General features: G+C 34.7%; 1 protein-coding gene across 1 annotated transcript; it reads left to right on the top strand.

Moving 5' to 3' along the window:
* The first annotated feature begins 9,441 nt into the window (after positions 1-9,441).
* LOC146164184 (SH3 domain-binding glutamic acid-rich-like protein 3) lies at positions 9,442-21,481 on the top strand. Its single transcript, XM_083381545.1, has 3 exons — positions 9,442-9,546; positions 10,324-10,488; positions 20,629-21,481. Exons 1-3 carry the CDS (start codon positions 9,502-9,504, stop codon positions 20,692-20,694), a joined length of 276 nt encoding a protein of 91 aa, XP_083237671.1. The 5' UTR covers positions 9,442-9,501; the 3' UTR covers positions 20,695-21,481.

Genomic DNA, 21,481 nt, shown 5'->3' with positions numbered 1-21,481 from the left:
GCTGTGAGGAAGTGTTACCAGAGGCTCTCCAGACTATTCGTTCGCTTCTCTGCACCGCGACAAACGAACATCCCATGAACGATTTCTCTCCTTCCCGAGACGACCTTTAACTGGAACCGCTATATGTGCTTTCGTGGCTACTTCTCATTTACGCAGGTTTGTTCGAACCTAGGGAGTTCCCCTGTCACATTGCTCAATGAGAATCCATCATACACCCATGTTCGGTTTTCTGATGGGCACGAAAGTACTATCTCTACTTCCGACCTCGCTCCGTGTCCTGGTTCTCCTGAGGAGTCGCTCCATGACGCTTTCCCTCCTTCAGACGAGGATATCTTGTCTCGAACGCCCGAATACGAGGTAGCCGTTAAAGATTAACCGACCGTGGAACCCGCTTATTTTTCTGAACCCGAAGTTCCTCACCCCGATGTCTGACGATCTGGTCGTGAACGACGGCCCCCTGTCCGCTACGGAGACTGAACGGTCTAAAATATGAAGGGTTCTTTTATCTACATGGAAAGAATGTAATGAATATGTTTCTATTTTAACTCTGACTTCTATGGTATTTAATTTCGTGCGTTTCTTTTGTTCTTATTGCCTCTCATTATGCGTCGTGCATCTAGTTTGCATTCCTTCCTCCATTTATAACTTGTGTCAGTTCACTATGCTTGATCGTCAGTCTTTGCTGGGTTCTCGATGCCTCTATGCTTCTCTAAGGTATAACACCGATCGTGGTCTAAATCTCCAGACTCCACGGGAAATGTAACGCATTTAACGAACTTATATATTTGAGTGAAGCAATCACGAACAGTTCTACTTCTAAAACCGTGACCGTACGGAACAGCCTACACCCCAAAGTGGCACTGGCAGCGCAGTATGCTGAGCAACAGGGGACGTGGCGTTATTTTGCACAATGTGCGCAAAAATGTGCACGCCAAAATATGCAAAAAATGTGCGCACATTTTAAACTGCCTTCAAAAATGTGCGCACTTTTTTCACAATGTGCGCACATTTTTAAGTTAGTAGAGTCAGAGTTAGAGTTAGAGTTAGAGTTAGAGTTAGAGTTAGAGTTAGAGTTAGAGTTAGAGTTAGAGTTAGAGCTAGACTTCCAACTTAAAAATGTGCGCACATTTCTGAAGGCAGTTCAAAATGTGCGCACATTGTTAAAAAAGTGCGCACATTTCTGAAGGCAGTTCAAAATGTGCGCACATTGTTAAAAAAGTGCGCACTGTTTTGAAGTCTGTTTAAAATGTGCGCACATTGTGAAAAAATGTGCAAAAAATGTTCGCATCCCCGTCTCATGCTGAGAGGATACAGCGAGCATTATGCTGTAAAAACATGATTCTAGTTAACAAAACACAACCCTATACGTCACAATGCACAATTCAACTCTCCAAAAACGTGATCGTAATGCAACGAAACAGAGCAGTATCAACTGAGCAAAGTGACTCTGTGCAAAGGTCAGGTAGTTCGGGACCGGTATAGTTAGAGGCCTGCTCCTTTGGAGCGAGATATATACAAGAAACATGGTCGCTGGTTTAGAATCCTATACCTTATAGTTGTTAAATTAACGCACGATATTTTAGTTAGGGTGCGGGTTAGCGTGGTCAAGTATTATTATATTCATTATTTAATAATACTGCGTTGTGGTAGGATTCTAGACCGGCGCGGAAACATGCCAATGACTTAGACAGCGGTGGTTCCTCGACCAGCACCTTACTTACCAACTAGCAACAACCAACGCTAAAGCAGTCACCAATCCTCTACATTCTATAAGTAATAGTAAACAATACTCGTAAAAAATAAAGATTTCACGCTTGACTACACCCGGAAGTAAGTTTGGATTCTGAAGAAAAGTTGTTGACAAACATACTTATCAGGGTTGCCACTGGCAGTCGGTTGGCCTTAGAAATTATACATTTGGCCGTTTTCTAGACTTGGCCTTAAATTTGGCTTTTTTTTAATTTGAAATCCATTATAAGTAATAAAATATCGCTAAATATGAATATTATAGACATCATTTTAGAATTATAGTGTCAACTCTCAAAACTTGGTATAGAGTCAAACCATATCAAATCAACACACCCATATGACATGACCTCTTTCAAATTTAATGAAATTTAACATGAATAAAGTAGTTGTCATTAAAGTGGAATTTACCAAATTTCAGCCTGATCGGTCGAGAAATGTAAAAGTAATGACATAAGAAAGTTTTTGCATAATATCCACACGATGGCGTAGTTTCAACATTGTTTTGTGAATAACTTTTAACTGGTAACTAGCAAAAACTTCTATAATATATCAAAAGAAAGAAGAGAGTGTAGAGAATGCTACTGTCTTGGTTGTACATATTGCTTTAGACCAGAAAAAATATTATAGGTGAATTTGTACTTGAAGTTTCGGGGGTAATCGGATGACTCCGGACATAAAATAATACTTTTTTTTTTTTTTAGAAAAATAGTTTAATTACTTCTTTTTAATAAAACATCAAAATTTTTGTGGTGTTTTTCTTATATATTTATAAAAATATGTTATGTATCTGTAGTAATAAAAAACTGAAAGTTGCATTACAAAGAAATAAAAGAGTTATAAAAAATAGGGAAAAAAGGAAAAAGGCAAATTACAGTGGAGTCTTGGTTAAGTAATAAACAAAGAATGTATAAATAGGCTGTGCTGACAGGCAGTTCAACAGCAAAATAGTTACTTATAAAGGCTTGCAGAGAGCTTAAAATATTGTATTTAATTTTCAGTAATCTGTAAAATGAACTGTGAAATTGGACTATTGCTAAATGAAGATTGTGATTTTTCAACTTCTAGTAAAGAGCTAATTTCTGACTTAAAAGTTGAAGAGCTTGAAATTATAAGAAGAAGGTGTGGACTCACAGGCAATCCTACAAACCTGTGTGCGGGCCATACAAGAAAATATTTAAAAGATTATGCATATCATAACAGAGCTTGCTGTGACCCATTTAGCAAGCACACAAAAAAAATATTGAAAAATGTTAGGGAAATTTCTCTGAGTTTTTGTTTGAAACATTCATCTTTAAATCTGGTGCCAGGAAAAAAACTCTGTCATCATTGTCGCATTCATGTTTTACAAAATGCATCAGCCTCTGAAAGTTTTGTTACAGCAGAAAAAGATTCACCAAGTTCTTCAACCAGTAATGTTTCAATAACTGATCCAAGTTTATCATCTGAATCTGACGAAATTTTTCAAGGTACAGCAGTAGATGTTGTAAATTTGAACAAATCTTTGCACAGTTTAGGGGAGTCTCCTTTAAGTTTAAGGAAGCTGCATAGGAATAAAAAATATGGGTCTGAAAAAGTTGAACAGATGACTGGTACACTTCGAAAAAGATTAAGAATGGATATAAGTGTTCAGCAAGAAAATGTTGTTAAAGAGCAAAAACAAAGCAAATACTTTCAAGAAATTATGAAACAGCTGAAAGAAAAATTTGAGAAAAGCAAAAGATATGAAAAACTACAAGTTTTGACTGTGGTACCGCAATCATGGAGCATTAGGCAAACTCAACAGGAATTTGATGCACCAAATTATATGGTGCGCAAAGCCAAAGAGTTGTTCAACAAAAAGGGAATTTTATCCACTCCAAACCCCAAACCTGGTAAGCCACTAATACAATCTACAGTTGATCTTGTAAAGGAATTTTATTTGAGTGATGAAATTAGCAGACAAATGCCTGGGATAAAAGATGTTGTTTCAGTGGTAGTGGATGGAGAAAGAAAATCACTTGGAAAACGACTAATTTTATGCACAATAAACGAGGCACATCGTAAATTTAAAACTGACAATCCTAGTATTAAAGTTGGAATTTCAAAGTTTACAGAATTAAGGCCAAAGCAAGTGGTACTACCCGGATCTAGTGGAACACATAATATTTGTGTATGCACCATTCATGAAAATGTTAAGCTGATGATTGAAGGCGGACGTTTATGGAAAATATTTGGAAGTGATAAACAACAAACCTGCATATACAAAGATTTTTTGTGTATAATTACTTGTAACAAAATGCATCACATGTCTTGAATATGTAAAGCAAAAATAAAATACAGAAATGTTCAGTGAAATTTTTTTCGTACTAGCCATTTTGTTAGGTCCCCTAAAGATAGGCTCATTAAGTGACAATGTATGCTATAGATAAATGTCCATAATTCTATATAAGCAAAAAACCCCATTCCCATTTTCCTGTTATTTAACCAACAAATATAACTTTTTTTTCTAAAAAAAAAAAAATTAAAAAAAAAAGTATCACAAGTGCCCATTTTAACGTTTACATTTTGTTTGATTTTTAACACGTAGGAGTTATGTTAGATAATTATGCTCAAAATATCCTTTTTAGTCCTTTAAGATGCAAAATTACCTTTCCAAGGATGCATAACATTTTATTGTAGCTTTTGTACATCCAAAGATATGGCTGGTTTTATGTTGGAACAGCGCCCTCGAGTGGAAAATACGCATTTTATTTAAACCTAAATAACTTTGCAAATACACAACAGACTAGAATAAAATTTGGCACACATCTTCAAATAAAGATCCTTAACATATATACTAATTTTGGTTGGAATCTGAGAGGGTCATGTCAAAAAAGCAACTTTTTTGTGTTGATTTGACATGGTTTGACTCTATACAGAAACGCAACGTGTTCACTTTTTTAATGTATACGCTTCCAAAATATCAGTTGCTGAGCATTACCTTTTAAATTACCGTTAGTGTGACGCTTTGTGATGAGTAAATAACATTAATGATCATAGACTTGTTACAAAAGAATCTTTTGTTGGCGTAGCAGTATCTATCATCTTCTTGGACACACCAACAGTGCGTGAAATCCTTTTTGGTTTTTCACAAAACAATCTGGTTTCTAACAAGTATATTAATTAAGGTGGTAATAGGCTACTCACATAGTCCTAAATACAATGATGAATTTAGCTTGATTCGTTGATGACATTTTAATATCGATTGCTTTCATATTTGGCGTTCTTATAAAAAGTGTTCAGCTCTGTTCAACACAAGGAATCTTTCCTGTTGGACCTTGCTAAGATATTGCCTCCTAAGATAATTCCCACCGCATTTTTTTTATTTTCCTTTTTGGAATTTAACTAGGATAACAACCATAATAATAAATATGACAACTATGTAGATGCAGGTTAATTATCTAGTTCTATTATTTTAACCTAACCTATTTAATATATAGGCTGCATTTAAAAAGCACAATTTGTATTTATTATTGTGGTTATTCTAGTTGACTTCAAGCTTGCACAAAAACTAGAAATTTACTGTAATTTCAATTTGTAGCTGGTGTCAGTGTATTATATTTACTTATTATTATATTTTACCCCTTTTTGTTGAATGCAAATGGGTAAATATTCATTTGGCCTTTTTTGGCCTTTTTTTGTATTATTTTGGCCTTAAAACCTTTTCATAGTCTGGCAACCCTGATACTTATTGTTACTTAGTCGGACCTAATTATAAAAGCTGCCAAAGCTGCCGTCTAAGACAATTATTGACTCTGGCTATCATTGCTGGAAAATGAAGACATGTTATGTGAGTTGACAATCTATTCTGGCGCTGGTCAAGAATCCTACCACAACACACATTATTTGGGTTAGGGTGCGGGTTAGCGTTTGGCGTTGTGTGAAGCATTCAGGGACGTGCAGTCAAGGAGGCAGTCTCACCTGCCAACATCTGGGAAAGCAAAAGTTATATCAAAGGGATTGTTATCACAGAATAAATATTCTGAAGTAGTAAACATTGCAAGCTTTGAGGTGATTTAATTTTCTGTAAATTGCTGTAGTCTTGCCCCCTTTCCTGCAAATTTTACGTTTCTAGATCCGAAGTGTGCTTTAATTTTTTCTATTTCTGTGACGATATTTATATTAAGCGTTCACACTTAAAGCGATTAAAATTGTCAAAATATGTGAAGAGAGGCAGTGCTATGCTGTGCCTTTCTTCAGATCACAAAAGTTCCATAGCGTGCCTTTTCCTTTCACACAATCGCCCATAAAACATGAGCTATAATTTGAGGCATGCCTCAATTTAGCTATGATTTGAGGTATGCCTCAATTTAATTGTTACGTCACAGCTATAAAACCTTCCTTCGTCCTGCTTGAATAGCAGCAAAGTATGTGTAGAGTGACTGCTTGAAGTGTAAATGATTGTTTTGTTTTTTTATAAAATTCTGTGCTTTAAAAACTACCCTTTTCTGCTTTCTCTGTATCTTGTTATCAATTTTTAAATAAATGTGAAATTATGCTGCTTATATTTTTTATTAATATGATAACATTTTGTGGTTGTTAAAGAAAAAATTTTGTGAACGTGACTTAAAAAATTAATGCCTCACCATCTAGGAACCTCACTGCACGTCACTGGAAGCATTATTATTAAAAATGCTTGATCCACCCACACACAAACCCAAATATTGCGTGTTCATTTAATCACTGCACTTTATTCTGGACCAGTGCCTCAAGTCTTAACATGCTTGTTACTCATGTTTGGTATAATCTAACATTTTGAGGCGTTTATTGATTTTTAGTTTTTGGAATTGGTCAGTCTGCATTCTGTGGCCATTGCACACCCAATATTTTTTCTATAGCAATTTATATGCACACCTGAATTGGTATATCCGTTTGGTTGCTTTCCAGATCCACATCCACTGTAGAAAGTATGGCAAAGTGCCTCCCAAGTATTTTTCAACCTGTCAAAAGTGCACCCTGAACCCAATCTTAACATTGTATTAGCATGCGTTTACAGTGCAATAAGTGCTTTGGAAAATCATGAATTGCACCCGGAAATTTGAAAGTGCACCCGATGCACCCTTTTTGCGGTCACTCGGATTTTAACAGTTTTTAAATCAAGCACAAATATTTGTGATAACAGTTTTTAAATCAAGCACAAATATTTGTGTTAGGGTGAACAATATTTGGGTTAGGGTGCGGGTTAACGTTTGGGTTAGGCTGGGTTATGCAATATTATTACGAAATAAATAAAATAATACTTGACCCAACCACACCCAAATGCTCGTGTTGAGATTGCTATACTTTACAGATGGGTGCGTTTTATGGCAGTTCACGCTAAGATCTTGGATGCGCAGCGCCAAATTTTAAGTGTGCAATCAAGGTTTTACACAAACCTGAGGTTTACGTAGCTAGGACAACTCAACTATTTTCTGAAAGCCACAGAATACAAACCGACTCAAGACACCTTACACATTAACGGAAATATAATGGTTTTCATCTAGCCTATATATATTAAATGATTGTGTTAGATTACATAATATTTGTATCACATCGGCAGATGTTTACGATCGGATGGTATTAAACTTTATATTATTATTTTCCCAATTTTTGTATAATTTCCTTATGAATCCGCTGGTCCTAAGCATTTTTGTGTGACATAACAATGCTCCAAACCAGGGTTTCTTGAACTATTTAGGCTGTTTCAATATGCCTTGAACAGACGATTGTTACTGACTTATTGGAAAGTCAGTTTCTTCATTATAGCATTAATATACAAAAAATATTTAGCAAAAAGTCACGAAAAAGGGTAAAATCCTTAAAAATACAGAATAAACTTGCTGGTTGGCAGGGGAGCATCCAGAAATCCCAAAAGGGGTGTCCTGAATGTTCAACTAAGAGAATTTTCCTATTTTTCATCTGACAACAAGAATAATGACGTCATAAATAGAAAAAAACAAATCCGAAAGAGCCAACTGACATCCAGCAAAAGCGAACACGTTTGTCGTCGACACTCATGTCAAAAGCGAGCCACAAACTTTTAAGGGGAAAAAATTGGCCAATAGAACACTAAACACTTCATCTTCAAATATGCTTATCGAGAATAGTTCTGCGGTAAATATTATTGCATAAAAAATGCAACTTTAAATGCGCACAACACAGATCTTTAAGGGAATCTGATTCAGTTAAAAAATGCCATTGCATTGGATATTTGCGCAGACAGCAAACCACGAGGAACATTAGGAAATAGGGTTGACTTAACGCTGTCAATTGTGGAATACACACTTGCTAGTCAGCTGACCTGAGGGAATAGCGATAAAGAAAAATTATCCTGCGTTTACGGGCAACCCTCGTGCAAACTAAATCTAGAGTCCGAACCCAAATAGCCACTTTTTTATTTATTTGTTTTATTTGTTTAAGCCAGTGGTTCTCAAACTAGGGTCCGCGGTCCTTTTGGGGTCCGTGAGACAATTTTCTGGGACCGCAAAGCACCTAACAAAAAAACAACACGACGCTCCTAAAGAAGGATTGTTTTTGGCAGTTAAATTTTCAGGTAACTTCTTTTTCCAAACTAGGCTTAATAAACACAATACTTTAACTATGCCGTACATAGGCCTAATTGTGGGACAAAAAAAATAAAGCCAAACTCAAGCACGACTTATACGCGCAAAGTGACATTACGCTAACGTAATTTCAACATATTTGCTCGTCATCACAAGCTACGAAAAGTTGTATATTTATGTGTTTGCGTGCTTTGAGTTGAACTGTGCATTGTGACGTCATAGTGTTGCGTTGTGTTAATAAGAATTAGGTTTTTAGCTACAGCTTGCTGCGCTGCTGATGTGGGCGGTCATGGTTTTAGAACTTTAATGGTTGCCTTACATAAAAAAGTGGTTTCGTTAGCGTTACAATACTAAATACGGTATCAAAAAGCCTATTATTACCAATAAGAACAACGTGTTTATTTGTGTATATCTTTAAGGGGGCCGAGAGCAATTAAAAAATTTGCTAGGGGACCGTTGCGTAACTTTTTCCAAAAAGTTTGAGAACCACTGGCTTAAGCTGTGTACAATACAAAAAATACCTAGTGCTAGTTTTATTGTTTTTATGATATATTCCCTGGTTTTACATTAATTTATGACATTAAAGTGCTAAGACACCTGGAAAAAAAAATCACTATTTTTGAGTCTACTACCGAAAACCGTTAGCGCTATTGAAGTTTTGTGTGTTTAATAACCTTTTGGCAGCTCAAATACACATGGATATGGCGGGTAACTTTCCAAAACCAGTCTGAATATCGTGGTACTTTTACTCGATCTTGTATACCACCATAAAATCAGGTGTGCAATCAAGGCTTTGTGCACATTTAATGTTATCAATCCTGTAAATTAATGCTTCAGGTGGGCACAGCGCGACTTCCAAAGTGATCAATCCCAGTTAAAAATATGTCCATATACATATTAGTTTAGAGTGTATATCACCAAGATAAAAGGTTACATTTGTTGTATTGCATGGTCATTATTTTGAATTGTTTAAAGCACCCAGTTTTAAAATGCTAGGTATTTTGCAAGTAAAACAAACTTTATAGGTTGTATAACCTATAAAAGGATAACATTCCTAATAAAAGTACCTAATACTAATTATATTCTTCATTTAAATATAAATTATGGTTTTCTCATAACTAAAAGTTCTTTTTTTAGGTATAAAAGCTGGTAGTCCAATAATAAAAAAACTGTAAAGCTGTGTAGTTGCACAATGGTGTTATATCTTTACACGTCTAGTATTTCTTCCAACTCACAGGTAACAATTTATAATTTTACAAGAAAATTTGTGTTGTGTTGTAAGCAGTTGTTTTGTATTCTATAGCAGTGATTCTCAAGCTATGTGTGCAGGCATTAGCATGCCTCAATATTTTCTTATGTCCTACAGAATTTAAACACCCTATTTGAATAACGATTCTAGGCATTCTGACAAAGATGCGAAATGTATACTGACCTTTGAATAATATGTAATAACATGGAATCTACTATAATCTTGCCATAGTAAAATCATTTGTCAAGTTTTACCAGTGTTAAATTGTTATGCAAGGATAAAAGTTTGCTGTAATTTTTTTTTGAAGTCTTTAATAAATTGAGAACCACTACTCTGCAGGGTGAATATTGAACTGTAATAGTATTAAGAGTGCTACATATTAGCAGTTGACCAGACGCAGTTATTCTCTCCACAAAGTGTGACTTGTCTCTGCAAATTTCCATCCTTAATAATTTCGGGTAATTTTCAATTATTGAACTTGCTTTGGGCTTGCTGTGTAAACATAGTTCCATGGACAAGTTTTGATTTATTTCCATGATTGGCTAGCGATATGTATATTTGTTACAACCATATATATATTTGCTACAACCATGATATATTTTTTTGTTAGAACCATGCATATGTCTCTAAACAGTTGTAACAAAAAATTGTGAAATTTGTCTGCCCATTTGTAAACTGGTGTAGTTAAAAAAAATATTTAATTACTTGTTACTTGACATAATTATTTTTTTCATTTTACTGCAACACATTTTGTTTGTTTGAAAGATCAAAAATCGACAGAAAAGAATAAGAGATATCTTGGACATAAAAAAGATCGCCTATAAGGAATATGACATTTGTGCTGACGATGCTGCTAAGCAAAAGATGAAAACAATTTGTAAAGAAAACTGCATAGTTCCACAATTATGTAACGATGATAAATATATTGGGGTAAGCTTTTTTAAGTTTGTGAATAAAACTATACTGACTGGAGGGTAATATTTAGGAGTGTACATGTTGATACTAATAACAAAAACGTCTATGACTAAAAAAGACGAGGAACCACATTCAGTGGTTCCTTAACGCATGGCTAGATAATTCCAACAAATTCGTCTGACTTTAAAAACATGGGTGGCCTCCAGGGGCATATCCAGAAATACAAAAAAGAGGGGGGAAAAATGTTAACTAGGAGAATTTCCTTATTTGCCATCTGACATTAATGAATAATGACATCATAAAACAGTGATGGGTGTGACATAAAAAAATAGTGATTTTAATGACATCATGAATAGGAATCAGCAGCACAGTTTTCCAAAGTTTTATTTACAGGACATAATGTAATTGGTTACACTTAGCGTTTCAAAGGCTTGCTTTCGCCGGACGTTAATTTGGCTTTTCTATTTATGATGTCATTATTCATTAACGTCAGATGGAAATAGAGGAATTCCCTAAGTTAAAAATTTGAGACCCTCTTCCCCTTTTTGGATTTCTGGATATTGGCCCTGTTAAGGAAGATAGATAATTCTTAGCACAACTAATTCCTTTTTTCTAATCAAATAAATTAACCAGCAATTAGAAAGAAATAAAACTTTTGGCTAGTGAATGGCATTACTCCTGTTCTAAATTTATTATTCTTCTAAATTGAGCTTAAGTATGTCTCAAGCTTGGTGGATCACTCTGTATTTTAATGTTTGCAATTTGATTTGCAACAATGGTGAAAAAGGTCTTCCTTGCTGAGATGGTACTCCTGATGATTAAGATGTTCAATGTAAAATATCAGATCTGATTTGAATCCAAAACTGCCATTTTATTTGGGTATCTGAAGCGTATAAAATTCTCTGAAGTACAGCATTTTAACATGAATGGTGTCTTTTGATTTGCATTTCTGGTTATGGCTCGGTTCAGGATTAAAGATTTTTTAGATTTTGGGTTGTCTCGGTTCAGAGCAACTTAAAATAGATTTCTAAATTGTTTTATAAATAGGGGCATATTTTTAACATAAGATACTTGCATTATAATGCATTAAAAACAAAAAAAATATTATAAATATATACACATAGAACAAATCAAGCGGGTCTAATTGTTAAAGCCTCTCAACAAAAAAAATTCAAAGTTTTATAAAATTATTAGAATATATATATGTATATATCCGATAAATGTTCTGGGTTTTGTAGGCAGCATCAGATCCAGGTCTTCTTCCATCAAGCAATTTATGTTTTTTCCAGGTTGTGCGGTTGTGCGCATTCAAATTTGGCCATTGTATCACAAACTCTTTTCCAGCAGAAAAAATGCACCTTTTTTTGTGCTTTGTGCAAACGATTAATGTGATTTTTGTGTGCAGCATATCGTTGTTCAGTTGGTAGCCCCCATAACCTTTTTTCATATTTTCTAAACATAATAAAATGGAATGTTTGTGAGCTGCATATTCGCGTTTTAGGGTGAGATACAGAGCAACCGTGGCTCATTTTGCTCCCTCTTAAGCGAGTCGCCGAGCAAGTGGGAAAAATAGAAAGAAACTCGTGTGCTCCCAGACAGAAAAAAATTTGTTTCTTTCCATGAGAGAAAGTCTTGCATCTCAAGCGAGCGCCGTCGCAAAACGGTCACGAGTGAGCAACTTTTATTTTTAGGGCGTTTGTTAGCAATTCTGGATCGATAAATGTCGCTACATGTTTTGTTGCTGTGTATAAAAAAACGTGTGAAAAGAGTAAATTAATTTCAATTCTAAAAAGTCAAGGGACGACCAGCGCTTTGGTGTAAACAATAGGCTCACGTAAAGGCAAAAAAACACAACATGTTATGAAATTTATTGTAACCGAACATGTGCAACGTTCCAAGTAAAGACAGCAGTATATTTAACCACGCAAAATTTAGACAGAGTTCGCAAAACATCGCATTTGTTGTCGCCGTTTGAACACTAAGCAGATTTACTTTTCAAACGAGTTTTTTTTTCGTTGAACGTCAAATACTGCTACCACACGGGTCGTATGCTAAACATACTTTCAATAAACATCAGGAAACCTACACGTATATCGTACAACAAGCCTTCCCAGCAATATTGTGATGGTGATTGAGGCCAAAGTCTAACGACTTCAATAAGGATTTCTTACGTTTAACGCAGTTTAGCACCGGGATTACGAATATGCTTAAATATCACGCTAGTATCAAGCAAGTCTAAATCTAAACAAATTGCTGCTACAACCTGAAGTTTTGTGTTTGAGAGTTATTGACAAATGTCAAGAGTTTTTGTTGCTTAAAAGATGTATGACATGCTTAGCCAAGTGTTGTGTGCTATAGTCCAGTGGTTCTCAACCTTTTTAGCTCACGGAACGGTAAAATTTTAAAACAAATTTTGCGGACCGGTGGACCTTCAAAAATTAAAATCAACCCAAAATGTAATTACGACAAAAGTATGCAACTTTAAAGCAAAGAACGAAACTTTGATTTAATGAGAAATTTGCTGCTGTCTCTTTGATATCATACGTGTTATAAGTGGTTCTATTGGAAGTTTTTTTTCAACTGGTCTTAAAGTTTAAGACTTAAGCGGGTTGTAGCCTACATTTTAACAGTTGGGCACAACACGTTTAGCATTGTGACGTACGATAAAGTCTAAAGTAGACCATTAACTCTATATTACGTCACAATGCTACAAATTATGAAACTGGCGAAGTTTTAAATTTAATCAACAAGCAGCCTTCAATATCTTGCATTTATATTGCAATTAAGATAGAAGATTGTAAGATATTTGGCAGACCGGCAGGAAAGTTGACGCGGACCGGCGGTTGAGAACCACTGCTATAGTCAATTATTTAGTTGTGCCATTTGAAAACATCACACAACAGTGGTTGTATGTTATCTCGAAATGGCGGGCATGCGACTTCTCGCAAAATCTCTTTGACGAAAAGGGTAAAGCGTTTTAACACATTTATAACCAATAACCTGCGTAAAGTGCATTGCCTTGGTAAAAATAAAGTTTTATGTGGCAAAGTTTATACTTTTATGTTTGATAGCTTTTTGCAGTTTGTTTAACCACGTAAAAGATAGTCTAAGTTTGCAAAATATTGCGTTAATTGCAGCGTTTTCCTTAACATTTTTTTATGAGGCATTTAGACACTTACACAGAACCCCAACCATATAAACATATAAAGTATAAACTACGCAACATTTGAACTGAGTTAGCAAAATATCGCGTTCATTGCAGCGGTTTAAACACTAAGCAAATTTACTTTTCAAACGGGATTTTTTTCGTGGGATGCAGTATGGTATTTACCGTGATGACGTATTTGCTTAAATTTCGCGCAATTTAAACAATTGCTGCTACGACTTTACGTTTGTTAGTGATTTTCAATCTATATATATAATCCACGAGTTTTCGTTATGTAAAAGATGCGAGACGTGTTTAGCCAAGGTTGTGTGTTTAGTAGCTCAGTTAAAACAAACACACAACGTTGCAGTTTGGTTTGATGTTAAATACACCAAGTTTTTTAAAATCATCGGCTATATCATGCGGCTTCAGCAAGCTTATACAAATTTGCACGTTAGGTCAAAATTTTTCAAGTCGAAATCGAATAAAATTGCACATAAATCGCTTACAAAATTAAAAAAAAAATAAAGTCAGCTTTTTAAAATTGGTCGTTCGGTTATTTTGAAATTTATCTTTTATTTTATCAAAAAAAAAATTAGTTTTGATATAAGTTCAAAGTCATTTTAACCGTATTATATCTTTGTTAGAGCAATATACAGTATAAAAAACGTGTGATTAACGACGCCTAGGTTATTTAAATCAATGTATTTCTAACAGGTCAAAATTTTGTCAAAATAAATTATTTTCTGGTCAAAATTTCCTATTTTTTTGGTCAAAAAATATTCACCCTAGTGATTACTGATTAAATGGTCACAGCACGTTCGCGACTTTCCTTTAGTGACCTATTTCACACACAAAACTGCTATTTAGGTTATATGTTAATTTTTTATCTTTAGTTTGTTTTAACCAAATGAAAAAAGTGCTGGGAAATTACGGAGACAAAGAATTAGAAGTCACAGAATTAAACACTCCATCCCGCTTTCACATTAATGCCGCTTTCACACAGGCTGTGAGTGTTACTCTGATTGTGGGGAAATATAAATTAACCGATTTTAGACACATGATATGACATGGTTTGATATTTTTTTATTTATTGACACGCAGTAGAAACGTTTAGGCATAAGCAATTTTTTTATGACATTTAAAAAAATATGTTTGCATTATTTATGCCACTTACGAAGATCTTACGCTATCCGTAACATTACTAACATTACCACCTAACTTAGCTTCCATAATTATGGGCTATAACATGAGGCTATCAGTTTAACATGTTACAACGTAATGTGCAATAGTAATAAAAAGCCACAGTTTCATACATTATGATGATTATTGTAGGTGTAATTAATTTTTAACCAGTAAGAATAACTGGTAAATATTCTATTTAAACTGGGCAACGCCGGGTATTTCGTCTAGTTGTTGATAAATGAGATTATATCAAAGTCGTAATGTGAATTAGGTTTTATCTGTTAGACCTTATACGTGTGTTTTTTGGTGCTCTACATGAAAGACTGTCTAATTATTATAGGTAATTTTATGGCTTCATTCTTATCCACAAAGATATAAATTAGGTAATGAATAAAAGTTATCATGTACACTTTTTATACATTTGAATCTACAAGTCACTGTTAGGGCCATTTTTATTTTAACCTAAAAACATTTTTTTTAAGTTTATTTTAACCTAACGAAATTGCTTGTTTGTGGAGGCCACACTTCTTCCTTGAATTGATGCCAGTTAACCAAACATAATATTTTGTCGATTTGAGACTCAAACGTAATATTTTGTCGCAAAGTCAAGTGTTTTATGGATTACAAAAAGTGTGTCGGGTTTTTTGGCGATAGATTTAGCTTGCTTAGGCATTTTTGTATTACAGAATGTCAGTAGGCTATTCCTAAAATCCAAACTGTTGATCTTTGAAAACACCATGTTTATGAAGATTAAGAGTTTTATAAGAATTATTCAAATACGTAACAATAAATAAAAAAATGGACAATTTGCGATAAAAGTTACTGCTGATCCAAGGGGGCATTGCGACACTTTTCCTGCTTTTGTGGGTTAATATGGTTTAATTGTGTCGCAGTTCCTGATTTACAATGCTTCCACAACGATTTTTACAAAAATTATTTTTAAGAAACACAAAAAATTTGTCAAAAGCCATAATTTAACAAATTTTGACTTTATTAAAAAAATTTAACTTTATTGTAAATTTTACCTTTATTTTAACCTGTGGGGGGATGTGGGTCAGGATTAATGAGTCTTCAATTATATAATTGCCAAGATGAATCGACCACACTCCTACAAGATTTGAGATGGCCTGTCTTCGTGAGGCCATTCAGGTCCAATTCTTTCCTTTAGTTCAGATACATGAACAGTCAATTTTTGCTGTCTTCAGTCAAAGCTGTAAAAGCCTCTCTCTGCACTATAGGCAGTACTGGGTGATACTGGTTGATACTGGTTGATACTGGTTCAGTCACAAAAGCACTTAAGTTTGCTGTCTGAGTAGTAGCTATAAAAAGCCATTTTATATTGATTGAACACGCTATTTATAGACGAGAATCAGTTAAGAAAATTTCTGCGATAAAGAAAAGATTTACGTCATTAATTCTTATAATACTTAACAAAATATCACGTGATAACAAGGCGTGGTTTAAACCTTTTTCACACTTATTTCTGACGCGAAACATACAAATTTTACGTCAAAATGCGATTGCGAAACAGCCTCTGTCTGCAGTTAAAATGTCAACAGTTTAAAAATCACACAACCGGGGAAACCGACTAATGTTCAGACCGCGGTGTTTTGAAACATATACAAAAAAACGGATGTAAATAACTTGACGCATAAAAATTGGTGTCAACGATTTGAATTTTGCAAATTCGCTGCAAATATTATGTGGTTGCAAGAAATCTACGTAACGGAATTTTACCGAAAACTTTCCGCTTATCGTTTGCACATTGGCTGCAAGGAGTAACGTAAACATTAGAATATGGTTACAAAGAATTTAGGCCATAGATTTTTACTGAAAATTTTCCGTTACGACACATCGATTAAAACAAAAATTCTCTGTGTAAACACAATATGACAAAATGGCTTCTACAAATATTCCCACGCTAGATTTTGGAACAGCTTGCATATTAAAAGCTGGTTATTTGTTTGTGAAATGTGTGTGGACACGTGGACGCGAAAATTGTTCGATCACATAACGCATTTGCGCAATTGTTTTAGTCAGATTCCTGATTCCTCGAGAAAGTTTTCTCTTTGGTGCCTGAATTAGCAACCGAGGACTTTGATGTCAGCGTTCGCTGAGTTGCTCGAAATTGTTGTGTGCTTGACACACCATTGCATTGCTGTGGATTGAGCTTTTCAGGCGATCTGTGCGGCAGCAGGGGAAACTCCCTGTTTGGTGCGTTGTAATTTTGACGTCACCGGAAAGCCATTCATTGTGCGCTGCGCTGTGCTGTGACCTTTCGCCGTCCAACGTGAATTGTGTTCTGAAAAAGTCGAAATATTTTTCGGCAGATGTGTGTTCGAAATTATCTATAGCAACACTCAGTATTCAAGTTATTTATATTTTGGTTATAGACACACATATTTTCTATACTTATATATATATATAGGCGCGACAGGTTACACTTAAAGTTTGAGACAATTAATTACTGGAATATATATTTACTCACGTTACACATCTTTTGCAATTCAATACAATTTTAAATTCTATTGATTTTTAACATTGAGCAACATTTCCTTAAAAATTTGCATTTTTTTTTAGTTTGCACAATTCGTTCAATGTAAGTTTTAAAATAACGACGCATCACAAGAAAATACGCTTTGAAGTTGCTGCTTATTCACTATTGCTTTCAACAAAAGGCAGGAAATGGGGTGTTCCTAAAGTTGTGATTTGAAAGCTAATGTTTTGCGTGTGGATAAATCATTATGCTTGATACGAGATGTTTAAACTCGTGTGTAAACGCGGCTGCGTGATGAGAGAAAAACAGACAAAAACCCAAAACGTACCAAATGTTTAAAAGAATTCGGAAATTTAACACGAAATTATTTCGTGCACAACAAAATTAAGTCGTGATTCACAAGTTTAACGCGTTGATTTCAAACTATTGAGCTCCAAGCACAAAAATTAAGCTCCTTTAACATTTATCAAAATATCGTGCGATCGACGTTTAAGCTTAGACTTCATAGATATAGACTATACATAATTTGCGAAATGCGATACATAATGGTTTAATAAAAAGTCAAATTAAAGCAATTTACAGACCTTTCAGTCGATATTTTTACTTATTATATATATAATTTTGTTTTTATTTTAAAAGATAATAGATTTTTCACCTGATAAACTAGGCAGAATTAGTTATAGTGAAATCCATGTGCAATTGCGTTTTCCATGATTCCAAACGGTGGTGATGTCTTTATCGGCAACGCTTGTTTGTATTTCGTGTTTCGAATTCCAAGCAAATGCTTTGCTGACGCTATGGAGCGTCTCTTCACGTATCTTTCGATGAGATTAATTTCTTCTAAAGCTGGCTTCTTGCAAGTTCCAAACATGACAGTTTTTAGGCGGCCGTTTGTAGGTGGTCCATACAGATTAAGGCACATATTTTTTTTTTGAGCTTCGTTTCTTCAGTCTTCTTGGGAAAGTAGTTTGCAGGTGGTTCGTTCGTCACACGCGGGCATCAATTTGAGGGAGTATGGGTCAGGATTAATGGGTTCTTCGATCCTCACTCGGGTCGCGCCAATTTGTAGGGGTGGGGGTCCGGTTTAATGAGTCTTCATTTATATAATTGCCAAGATGAATCGACCACACTCCTACAAGATTTGAGATGGCCTGTCTTCGTGAGGCCATTCAGGTCCAATTCTTTCCTTTAGTTCAGATACATGAACAGTCAATTTTTGCTGTCTTCAGTCAAAGCTGTAAAAGCCTCTCTCTGCACTATAGGCAGTACTGGGTGATACTGGTTGATACTGGTTGATACTGGTTCAGTCACAAAAGCACTCAAGTTTGCTGTCTGAGTAGTAGCTATAAAAAGCCATTTTATATTGATTGAACACGCTATTTATAGACGAGAATCAGTTAAGAAAATTTCTGCGATAAAGAAAAGATTTACGTCATTAATTCTTATAATACTTAACAAAATATCACGTGATAACAAGGCGTGGTTTAAACCTTTTTCACACTTATTTCTGACGCGAAACATACAAATTTTACGTCAAAATGCGATTGCGAAACAGCCTCTGTCTGCAGTTAAAATGTCAACAGTTTAAAAATCACACAACCGGGGAAACCGACTAATGTTCAGACCGCGGTGTTTTGAAACATATACAAAAAAACGGATGTAAATAACTTGACGCATAAAAATTGGTGTCAACGATTTGAATTTTGCAAATTCGCTGCAAATATTATGTGGTTGCAAGAAATCTACGTAACGGAATTTTACCGAAAACTTTCCGCTTATCGTTTGCACATTGGCTGCAAGGAGTAACGTAAACATTAGAATATGGTTACAAAGAATTTAGGCCATAGATTTTTACTGAAAATTTTCCGTTACGACACATCGATTAAAACAAAAATTCTCTGTGTAAACACAATATGACAAAATGGCTTCTACAAACCTATAAACTTCTTAGAAACAGTCCCCTAGGTGCTGAAAACAACGAGGTCCTTAAAAATTTTTAACTTTATTGACTTTTGCGGGCCCTAGTCATTATGTCTTTCTGTAGTGAACTGCTTCTTTAGGTTAGGTCAAAAATACAGGTTACTTCAAAATATTTAATTCAGTTCAGGTTAGGCTCCTTAAAATCTTACAAAAAACATTTTAGGTTTGCTATGGTTCGCAAAAAATGAGCACAATACTGGTTTATCCAGCTTGGGTGTAAGTTAGACTTGAATACAATAGTAACACAGTATTAAAAACAAAAAACTAGGCCAAATTAAATCCTAAATCAAAAGTTCTTTATGAAAAATGTTCTTTCATTTGGACCATGACATATAGTACAGCACCCGATCCGTCAGAAATCAGTGCATTCAAAGGATCAAAAAGTCCGACTTTTAGACTTTGAGGTCTTGGACAATGCACTAATTTGCATTAACAAATGTGCATAAGAAGATTAAGTTTAACAATACTTGACCCAATCAAACCCAAACGCTAACCAGCGCCCTAACCCAAATAATGTGCGATAATTTAATAATTATAACGCTTCAGGCCCCAATACCTCAATTTGTGACGTAATAATCTTAAATACAATGGACGAGAAACCATCCGAGTTTGGGCTTTTTTCCCCAGCATTTAAAGAATTATTAAAATAATGCACATTATTTGGGTTAGGATTCGGGTTAGCGTTAGGGTTTAGGTGGGTCAAGTGTTCTTAATCCTATCTCACATTTTTTGTTATCTTTTCTGAACTTTTAATGAATATTTTTAATTTATCTTCGCCGGGAGTTTACCTAAAGGTCCAAATCAGTGCATTGCCAGGACCTCAAGGTCTAAAAGTCTAGACTTTTCTGCCATTGGATGCCCTGATTGTCGTAGACCTTTTTGCTTAGAAATGCACTGATTTCCAACGGATCAGGTGAGTACAGTGTATCTGGGCTGTCCAGGCAAATGAGGTAGTGTCACTGTTCAGTTCTCCATTAGCTAACAAATTAATCCAAAGTAAATTAAGATTTTCATTTAGAACCTTGTTTTTTTTAAACAGGGATTCGGCAAACTTTGATTTCTACCACAGTTATCACCTTTGGAAGAATTATATACTTTTCTGCTTAGATACGTTATTTTAAAAAGTCAGTCCATGTGTGTCAACCTTCAGGTTGAGTGCCTCCTTTAACACTAACAGGTATTTAGAATCAACACAAAACAATTTTTCTCTATAGGGGTGGCAGTCACATATTTTTGCTCTCCGGTTCAGATTTATCCCAGGGGTTGCAAGTTACATCCTTAACTTAAAAACTACATATTTGAGGTTTGTTTACATTTAAGCCTATAATAATGTGTTATGATTGTGTAGGATTATGAGAAGTTCCAAGAAGCTGTTGATGAAGGAAATCTGGAAGCCTTTTTGAAAGGATGCTGAAATATATGAACAACTCATTTTATGCAGTGTATTAATTGTGTTTGTTACAATTTTTTCGCAAAAGGCAATATTTTTGAACCCAAGTAAACTGATGTGATTATATTGCTGCTATTGGGGCATGAGTTTTATAACCTTTGGTCAAAAATTAATTGGTGCAATACAAACTATGTAGGTTTGATATTTGCATGTTAGTTCAATGAATGATGATTTTTAGACTTCTTTACCATTACAAAATATTACATAAAACATGCAGTTGTCCTTAAAGTTTGCATAAAACAAAAAGGATGCAAGTGTAGTACTGAAAAATTACTTAGCCCAAGTTAAACTTCCATACAGGCATAAAATGAGTTTATATTTTCACATCAGTCCACTTGGGTCCATAACAGTTGTAAATATCGTAAACAGACTACATAAAAACTCTTCACATAACAACTAAAATGACAAGCTGTGTAATATTTTAAAACGCAATACTGGATATAATAACTTTAATGTGCAATCATAAGCTACTAAAAAATATACAGTTTTATAAATATAAAGTTAACCGTTTAAATGGCAGTAGTCAATTCGGCGCATTGCACCTACTTACCCACTTTAAGGTAATGCTAGCTGAGGCATGAACGGTAATAAATAAACATTAAATTTATTTAACTTTATCAAGCTTTTTTATGTTTTATTGTAAATGGTTGTTTTATGTTTAATCACAGAATAATTTTTGTTACATTCAAATGCAGTGTTTTTTGACCGGTGTAAGCGTAGAATATATAAGGACAACTTTTCGTGCAAATCA

Source organism: Ascidiella aspersa, chromosome 2, assembly GCF_963924565.1.
Source record: "Ascidiella aspersa chromosome 2, kaAscAspe10.2, whole genome shotgun sequence".
Lineage (NCBI taxonomy): Eukaryota > Metazoa > Chordata > Ascidiacea > Phlebobranchia > Ascidiidae > Ascidiella > Ascidiella aspersa.
The sequence above is the reverse complement of the archived record's forward strand: the minus strand, read 5'-3'. Positions and strand labels throughout refer to the sequence as shown.